Genomic DNA, 10,000 nt, shown 5'->3' with positions numbered 1-10,000 from the left:
ATGTTTTAAGGTTTTGCCCTGCTAATTTCAATAACCTTCACTTTTACAATCCATTTGGGCTTTTCTTTCTGCATTATCGGGCATCTAACGTTTGTATATTTCGTTACTTATGTTCCGGTGAGGCATGCAAGTGGGCGGGTCCTTAATGGGCGCCATGTTTGACAGTTGTGGGATTCATCGCCAAAGGGAAAGAGCATGGACTGTCAATAAAATAAACGGTAAATTTTCCGAATAACGCCGCGTCGCTAAATACCACAAAAGTGATATCGATGGATTCCTCTCAACCTCTACTATTCATTTCTAGTGAAATTAATGAGCGCTTGCACCCCTGGACCCCACAATCTGGGTCTTGAAGGCATGAAGTAGATCAGGGAAATTACGGGGTAAAATATGAATTCTGGCCATATTTCGTATGCAAAATCTTAACCAATTACCTACCTAACTTTGCTTAGGATTGAAGTTTGCCCTAGCCAAGGGGGGGGCTTCGCTCCCCCCCCCTGGACCCCCTCCTTTTTAAGGCACTTCGTGCAGTAAATTTGGATAAAGACGCAACCAAACCTCTAGGCACGACACGATACTTTTTCTGGTAGTTTTCGTTCTGTTTTGTACAGTTTCGCTACTCATTTCCATCGGAAACCTTTCGTTGTTGAGTTACACCCCCCCTCCCTCCCTCCCCACACGCGCGTTTTTGGGTTTGCCCTAGCGAAGGGGGGGGGGGCTTCGCCCCCCCCCCCCTAGACCCCCCCCACTTTTAAGGCCACTGCGTGGCCGGTAACTTTTCAAAACGTACGTCCACCACCGACCACGGAACTGACCGATTTTTGGTCTGCCCTAGCCAAAATTGGAGGCGTGTGAGGGGCCGGGTTGTAATTCACAGTTTTTGCACTCCATTTCCATTGGCAGAGCACCGTGGTCACGTAATAATTTCAGTGATGCAGCGTTATCTTTATAAAAAACCTTGATGAATTCCCACGGAGTGTACCTACATCTTGCACACAATGTAGCCATCTCGAAACTGATTTTGAAATTGAAGCAAGGACCCAGACTATATGTTCAATTGTCTGTGATTGGTCGATCATTTTGTCGGTTAGACCTATTGTTTCCCTATTGGTGCTATTATTATCACGTGACAGTATTGCCTTCTATCGATACTTTTTTGTATTTCCGCGGGGGAGGTTGGCGCATGCGCAGAGCCGATATTTTTCAGTCAGATGTTTGTTAAGACGGTGGAATCATCTCTCCCGTTAATCGTTTTTAATTATTTTCAAAATAATATATCTCGGTTATTTTTCGTTTCCAGAAGAAAAGAGCTTTTATGGGTTACGTCATAATTAAAGCTACGTCATGCCCAAAGGTTTGTTTTTTCGCTACGTGTGGTTGCGTCTTTATCCAACAATACCCTTCGTGCTACCTCGTGCTACTTCAGTATCATGAAAACCTTAACCCAACGACCTACCTCACTTTGCCTAGTTTTGAAGTCAGCCTTTGCGAAGAGGGAGCTACGCCCCCCCGTGGATCTCCCGTATTCAGGGCACTTCGTGATACTTGTGATTCGTAATTAGTCCTGTAGATGAAAATGCCGCGACCACGAATAACCCTCACACTGCGCCATGATGACAGCAACTGAGTCTTTGTCTTATATATTCCTCAGGATAGGAAACTAGGACCGATGATGACGCGACCACTCAATAGAGGGCACTCTATAATAATACTGTAAACAATGGGGAATATTGCGCCATCTGTTGAGAGAACATAACAGCACATGCAGGTAATTCCTTGGGGGTTTCCAGTCCACAGCTTGCTACTATCCGTAAATACGTAAACACAGCCATGTTTAAATTTCAGGGCGAGGATGCTGGATTTGGGATATCTTGCCCAAGGTATGTTGCACGAAGTGCCCTAAAAAGGGGGGCCCAGGGGGGGGGGCGAAGCCCCCCTTTGGCTAGGGATTAATTCAAAACTAGGCAAAGTTAGGTAGGTAGTTGGGTTAAGGTTTTCATGATACTGAAGTAGCACGAGGTAGCACGAAGTGCCTTAAAAAAAGAGACCCAGATTGTGGGGTCCAGGGGTGCAAGCGCTCATTAATTTCACTATATATGAATAGTAGAGGTTGAGAGGAATCCATCGATACCACTTTTGTGGTATTTAGCGACGCGGCGTTATTCGGAAAATTTACCATTTTAATATTTATTGAACCATGGTGACGTAAAATGTGGGTAATACTAAATGATACCGCCACACTGACAATGTTTTTTACTCTTTTTCTATGGGCTAGTGTTTGTGGATGTTGGAAAATTTTACAAAAATGTAGGACGCCTTTGGTTGCAATGCAATCAAGGTTCAAATTTTGCATCAACAGAAAGGTCTACAGACCTCGTTATCTCGAACCAAATCGAATGTAAACAATACCATAAGATTCCATGGAAGGAAATAGATGGCGTTATACACCCATAGTAAATTAGTAATTTCGTAAATATCCCTTAAACAACTCTATTTCAACATTTATTGTAGCCTTTATGTATTTGGCATTCCTGTATATTTAATGATAATTTTTATATTGCTACTTCATACGAAGTTTTAAGCAATTAGTGATATTAGCACATGTTGAATGTTTTAGACAAATCTTTATTACCCTGTGACGGAGCCCCCGATAGGAAAATACCCCCGGGGTAAGGTGCCATGGGGCAGAGCCCCCAATAGGAATGATAAATGCCTTTCCTATTTACTAACATAGGATTGTATGAGATGGTAAAGTGAGATTCACTAAACGATGGTAGATTGCCTGGTAAATTTGACGAATAACGCCGTGTTACTAAGAACCACAAAAGTGATATCGATGGATTCCTCTCAACCTCTACTGTTCGTATATACTGGAAATAATGCGCGATTCCACCCCTGGACCCCACAATCTGAGTCCCGATAGTAGGGGACGGAATGTAGATCAGGGAAATTGCGGGGTAAGATGTGAATTACGGGCATATTTCGTATGCAAAATTTTAACCTAATTACCTACCTAACTTTGCCTAGTTTTGAAGTTAGCCCTAGCCAAGGGAGGTCTCGCCCCTCCCCCCCCCTCTGGACCCTCCTGTAAACAATGGGGAATATTGCGCTACCTACCGAGAAAACATAACGGCGCATGCAGGTAAATACATTGAGGGTTTCCAGTCTACAGCTCGTCAGTAGCCATAAATACATAAACACAACCATGTTTGAATTTCAGGGTGAGGATAGTGGTTATTGAGGCATTTTGCACAAGAAATTTTGAACAAAGTGCCCTGAATAAAGGGGGGTCCAGGGGGGGATTCCCCCTTTAGCTAGGCGAACTTTAAAAAGTAGGCAAAGATATGTAGGTAATTGAGTTAAGATTTTGCATACGAAATATGCCCCGGAGTAGCACGAGATAGCACGAAGTGCCTTAAAAAATGGGAGCCCAGATTGCGGGATCCAGGGATGGAATCGCGGATTATATCTACTATATATGAACAGTAGAGGTTGAGAGGAATCCATCAATGCCACTTTTGTGGTATTTAGTAATGCAGCGTTATTCGGAAAATTTACCAATTGTCTGGTGAGTGTAAATATTCTTTACCATCCCAGTTGCAATGGTAGCGCTGATGAACCGATTCCCTCAGTCAATGATCGCCTTGCATGTATCATTAGCCTCCTTTAACCAATCCCATGACATGTAAACAAAGCCCGACTCAGCAACAAGGTTTTCATGCTTCTTCGATAAAAAGATGGATTTGTTTGTGTAAATTAATTTCTAAATAAATTCATTTACCAGGAAGCTTTTTTTTCTTACAGATCATATATAACCGCATGGTTTTCTGATTTTTTTAGAAAACCAGTCAAAGGATAAGAAACAATGGTTCCACGCAATGGGGGTGCTATTTGTATTAACATTTCCCAAAGAAATGACAATCAAAGCTTAGAATAAATGACCATAAATTATTGTATACTAATTGATACAAACCGGCAAATAAACAGGGAGGTGCACTTTCTACACCCTTCCATGTAAATGTACTATCATAATTTTTTTGTGTATTTTGAGAAAAAAAATGAATTGTCTATATTATGATTATCATTTCTCTTTAAAGGCCTATTTGTCAGTCCAAACCGTCTTGCTTGTTCTTGCACTTTGCAGCCGTTAGGTAGCGCAGTTGATAGCATGCTAACCTCCCGTCCCCGTGGTCGGCAGATCAAGCCTCGTCCAAGCTCGTGAGTTTCCACTGCCGCCTGGCCTGGGCAATACAGTGGGTAAGGCCCAAGCTCGTGAGTTTCCACTGCAGCCTGGCCTGGGCAATACAGTGGGTAAGGCCCAAGCTCAGGTCGAGTCAACACTCGGTGGCACATTCTCTCATGTGTCGGCACACGCTGACGCAGGTGGCTTCGCCTCAGTGCAAATAAGGCCGGCGGTGTAACTGCTCCACAAACCTAGCTTATGGTGTGAGGGTTGTCTTAGTCTGTCGTAACTGACAACCCAGCACAAAATAGGTAGTGATGTCAGACACAGGGTTTGAACATTACAGGTTTATTCCATAACGCAGATAGTCTGCCGTTATGGTGCACGATATATTCACAATGGTCACAGCAATAAACAATATCACAACACGTATGAACAGGCGGGGAAATCAGGTGTCATGGTAGCGTCGTCGATTCCCGGTCTGTCGGTGTGTTCCAGACATCCTGCTTATATGGACGAGGTTTGCATCCGCCGTCCCCGAATCTTGTCCCCACGGCGGCTACTCGGAAAGGTAGTGTGGAATGTAATAGGGGCGTGGTAATAAGCTCATTTGAGGGTCTAGGTCTGTGGGATAGCAAGCATTAGCTAATTAGCTGTCAATCAAAGTTGACCCGACCTGACCCGGCGGATGCCTCGCTAGTTAAGAGTCCGAAAAGTCCTATATTTGTACATGGATCTATTGCTGTAATTAATATCTTATATAAGCATAATATAGAATTCTATTTAAGCATAATATAGAATTCTCACATATGGTAAATTTTCCAAATAGCGCTGCATTACTAAGTATCACAAAAGTGGTATTAATATATTCCTCTCACTCTGTACTATCCATATATAGTTGACTTTACCCGCAATTCCGCCCCTATGCTCCGCAATCTGGGTCCCGATATTAGGGAGGGCATGAAGGAGATCAGGAAAATTGCAGGGGGAAATATGAATTCGGGGCATATTTCATATGCTAAATCTTAATCCAATTACCTACCTAACTTTGAAATTAGCCCTAGCCTAGGGGGGGCTTATCCCCCCCACCCTTGATCCCGCCCTATTCATGGCTACTTATGTACATGATGCCGCCACCACGAATAATCCTCGCACTGCGCCATGATGACAGCAACTAAGACTTCAATAGTTTGTGAAGTACTGTGCATGAGCGTATATATTCCTCAGGATAGGAAACGAAGACTGATAATGATGAGACCACTCAATAGAGGGCACTATAATTATACTGTAAACAATGTGGAATATTGCACCATCTATTGTGAGAATATAACAGCGTATGCAGGTAATAAATAAATTGAGGGTTTCCAGTCCACAGCTCGTCGGTAGCCGTAAATACGTAAAAACAACCATGTTTAAATTTCAGGGCGAGGATGATGTTTATCGAGGTATTTTGCACAAAATAAAAAAGGGGGAGCCAGATTGTGGGGTACAGGGGTGGAATCGTGCAATATATTTACTATACATGAATAGTAGAGGTTGAGAGGAATCCATTGTTAACACATTTGTGGTATTTAGTAATGTGGCGTTATTCAGGAAATTTACCTAGCTTATCATTATCCTTGCACTTTGCCATAGATTTAATAGACATGTATGAATTGAAGTTTCTCAACTATGTATATAAGAAAAATGTTTGAATTACCAAACTATTGATTCCATAAATTATATAAATGTTATTATAAACCTGTGGCTGTTTGCAATTTTACCCAAATCTGTATGAACATTGTTTTTGCTTGTTACCCGTAAATTCATAACAGCTGTACATGCAACAATAATGGTGCCTTAAATGTTAACTCTTGGGCGAGATAAAGTGTGAGGAGAGATTCTTTGTTATAGTTGCCAGCAGCATTATCAGTGATGCTCCGACCACTGGTAATCTTAGAATTGTAACTCTGATGGTATGTTATTTGTGAATACAGGTGCAGTTTTACAATCATAATTGTAGTTGGCAGCGACTTTACAATCGTATGTGCATTAGTGAATCCGGCCCCTGGAGCCCTTGATAGGTAAATGCCACTGGGAAAAGGTAGACCCTGGTAGAGGGTTAGGTCAGGTTAAGTTAGTGTATTGTATAAAAACTATGGGGTTGATAAATGGGTTAATGGTGTACAAATCAGTAGAAACTTCCGAGACGCTGCATGGTGTTCCAATACTTTAAAAATTAGGTCTGTAGAGTAAGTGTTAGCGGGTGTACCTATAGTGTATTTGGCAGAAACACTTATTTTTTGTTTATTTTTATTTTGTCTAATGTTAATCAGTATGACAAGTCCCTAAGCACTTTCTACAATTTACCTGGCCTTGCTCAAAGATGTTTCGGTATTAAAGGCATTTGACCAATCACTGTCAAGCTTGTAGAAATGCTCTTAACACAATAAATCTAACAATGCAACCTAACTGAATCATCTACCTGGGGCCTCTTTGCCAGATTTCCTTCCATTGCGTTATTTCCCTAATGGGGGGCCTCGCCCCTGCACCCCCTAACCTCGCAGTATTTATCTATGAAGGCTCCATTGCTGTTCAAGCTGCTAGGATAGCGCAATGTTTAGCGTACCAGGCTCGTGAGTTTCCACTGTCGCCTGGCGGTTACAGTCGTACCTAGCTCGGATCGAGTCAACAATTGTTGGCATACTCTCACGAGTCGGCATACAATGATATAGGCAGACTCGAGTCAGTGCACATAAGCCTGGCAAAGCATCTGCTCCGCAAATCTAGCTTTTCCTCATCCTTATTGCGGTTAAAGTAAAGCCGGCACTATATATGGCTGCATCCCTCTTGGAAATCCAGGGATTCTGGGGTGTGGGAGCGGGAGGGGGGGGAGTAAGTGAGTGAAACCGCTAAATATAGATTTTAAAAGAGAAAATATGAAAAACTCGTGTCAGGAATAGATTTTTCAGATAAAAATAGGAAATTTTAAAAACGTGAGCCAAAAATTGTATTTCAGTTTGAAGATTAAAGTCAACAAATGAAATAATCAGGTTAAGAATCAGCCAGGGAAGATTCGAACCTCACGAACAAATGAAGAAAAGACCCTAATCGTAATCGCAAAATTTTCCATAAAAGATTACCGTATTGGTATCATCACATACCTTGGAAACAACCGACGTAATTGGGAGAAATATTGAGTAAATATTCAGAAAATGCCACGGTAGTAGTACCAATGGATACCTCGCCTTATTTTACTCATGGATTGTAAATATAATCGGCGATTCGCCTCATACCACCTAAAGCATTCGGAGGGCATAAAGTTGGTAAGGGAAATTTAGGCCAATATATGAATAAATGGCATAGATATATGCTACAAATGTATCTTAATTGCACCATATATCTTTCTACTGTGAAATTAAGATGTAAAATATATGGTTTCTTAACGATTTACACCTGCAAAGCGTTTGTGTGAACAACGATCGCGGTTTCCTCCAGGCCTACTGGCGCAATGGCGTAAAGATCAACAAAGCTCCTCATCTATTTTAAGATGGAGCTTGGAATGGTTGCGATAAACCTTTTGCGTGCATCGTCAGTGTGTGTATCATATCTATCCCATACTGGAACCGGCTCGAAATTGGAGATTATGAAACGAGAACTTATAATTGGCCAGGCAGGTCTACGGGTAGCTGTCATTGACTGTTACCTTTATATGGACAAAACATCCTAAAATGTTTTCTTCCAAACATGGTCATTTTCCAAACATGTGTACCTCAGGTATAACCAAAATACATCACTCGAGGTTTCATTGCAGGATGAAGGTCGAATACCGTGATCTTCATACCCTTCTCTACGATCAGGGGCCAGAAATTGGGTAATTTATCCAGCATATTTTAGTATTAGCAGATATAAAGAATTCATCAGTGCCAATGATGTGGGGTTTAGTAATGCGGCAGCATTCTATATATATTCCCTTCTACATAACATTATTTTAACAGACCGTTTACCGCACTATTCGGTGTTTTGTGTCGTGCTTGACCAGTTAATCTCTGCTAAATCCACACGAGTGAGTTTAGGGCCTTGTACAACAAACGATAGATGTGCTACTTATCATTTTCTAGTCCATTATAGAAAATGTTATATACTGGTATGACTATTTTATTTTGATAGTAAATTTTATTGTGGCCTAAATATTCATGTATTGCATATGGTTTTTATTTCGGGGTTACAAAAAGTGTAAACCATATTTTTATTGTAAATATACATGTGTAATATATATGTATATATATTATTATTTATTATTATATAATATATTATATTATATATATTATAATGATAATATAAAGTTAGTTTATATAACACTACCTAAAATAGACTGATGGCACGATTTTATAACAGAAGCCTTGTTCTTTCACAGTTTGATATTTAGGAAACTAGTGTATTTTGTTCCTAAAGCTTTACTGCGTATGAAAAAAATAATTTGTCTCGTATATTATTTTTAAAAGTTAGCGACGTTAAATATCTGGGGTAGTTCTGAAGTGTATGAGGACATTATAATAAAGAATTTACTACATGTAAATTAAATTTTATCTGGAATTTCCGGAAATCACGATACATGACGCCACGTCGGACTTTACGTGTCATGACGAGGAAGGTTTACTTGATTATCCTAAATTTCGAAGATCCAAGAAAACCCAAGCTATAGGAAGTCACCATATCCAAGATGTTCTTGGAGGTAAAGAAACCACTAAACACATTGAGAAGTTTCAATAAAAGTTTTATCATTTTCACCATTTATCGTAGCAGACGTAAAACGCCTACATTAGAAACGCTGGTCTTGTTATATAAGTTTGACCGAAATCCTGACCCCAACAGGAGCTTGCCCGTTTCTCTCGGAAATTGACTACCGCTGTGATGAGGAACCCGACTGCCTTGACTTCGCTGATGAGCGTGGATGTGGCGGTAAGAGGTTGTTCCGGTTTCTTTCCACTTGATCTGCCAAGTTATAGGGATCTAGTGGTTTCTATGTTTTCTTGTATTTTGTATATCCATCTACTTACTGTCAATACAACTATATCTTTGCCACCATCTGATTTTACTGTAATAGGAACTTAATGTTTATCCATGGGGTATTTTCTATTGGAATGTGGTTACTAGTAACCATATCTATACATCTCTTCGTACACCTTTGCAATACATGTAGACGCAATACACAATCAGTTATTTTAATCTGTAGCACTTCATGCCACATTTTCATGTTTATCAATTATACACGTCCGCAGTACCTTGCGGGCTGCGGACGTATCTACCAGACAGTCTCATTGTGTGTGTGTGTGTGTGTGTGTGTGTGTGTGTGTGTGTGTCAGTCTCAGTCTCATTGTGTGTGTGTGTGTCAGTCTCAGTCTCATTGTGTGTGTGTGTGTCAGTCTCAGTCTCATTGTGTGTGTGTGTGTCAGTCTCAGTCTCATTGTGTGTGTGTGTGTCAGTCTCAGTCTCATTGTGTGTGTGTGTGTCAGTCTCAGTCTCATTGTGTGTGTGTGTGTGTGTGTGTGTGTGTCAGTCTCAGTCTCATTGTGTGTGTGTGTGTGTGTGTGTGTGTGTGTGTCAGTCTCAGTCTCATTGTGTGTGTGTGTGTGTGTGTCAGTCTCAGTCTCATTGTGTGTGTGTGTGTGTCAGTCTCAGTCTCAGTCTCATTGTGTGTGTGTGTGTGTCAGTCTCAGTCTCAGTCTCATTGTGTGTGTGTGTGTGTGTGTGTCAGTCTCAGTCTCATTGTGTGTGTGTGTGTGTCAGTCTCAGTCTCATTGTGTGTGTGTGTCAGTCTCAGTCTCAGTCTCATTG

The 10,000-nt window shown here is 41.1% G+C and overlaps 1 protein-coding gene across 1 annotated transcript in view; it reads left to right on the top strand.

The window, feature by feature from the left end:
• Positions 1 to 10,000, top strand: part of LOC147471998 (uncharacterized) — a 30,954-nt gene that overhangs the window by 908 nt on the left and 20,046 nt on the right. Inside the window, exon 2 of the mRNA XM_086536451.1 lies at positions 9,038 to 9,124. Coding sequence (XP_086392577.1) covers positions 9,038 to 9,124 — 87 coding nt within the window. The remainder of the gene's footprint in view (positions 1 to 9,037; positions 9,125 to 10,000) is intronic.

This window comes from Penaeus japonicus, unplaced genomic scaffold (genome assembly GCF_977035675.1).
Source record: "Penaeus japonicus unplaced genomic scaffold, GWHDUDI00000001_assembly GWHDUDI00000004, whole genome shotgun sequence".
Lineage (NCBI taxonomy): Eukaryota > Metazoa > Arthropoda > Malacostraca > Decapoda > Penaeidae > Penaeus > Penaeus japonicus.
The sequence above is the reverse complement of the archived record's forward strand: the minus strand, read 5'-3'. Positions and strand labels throughout refer to the sequence as shown.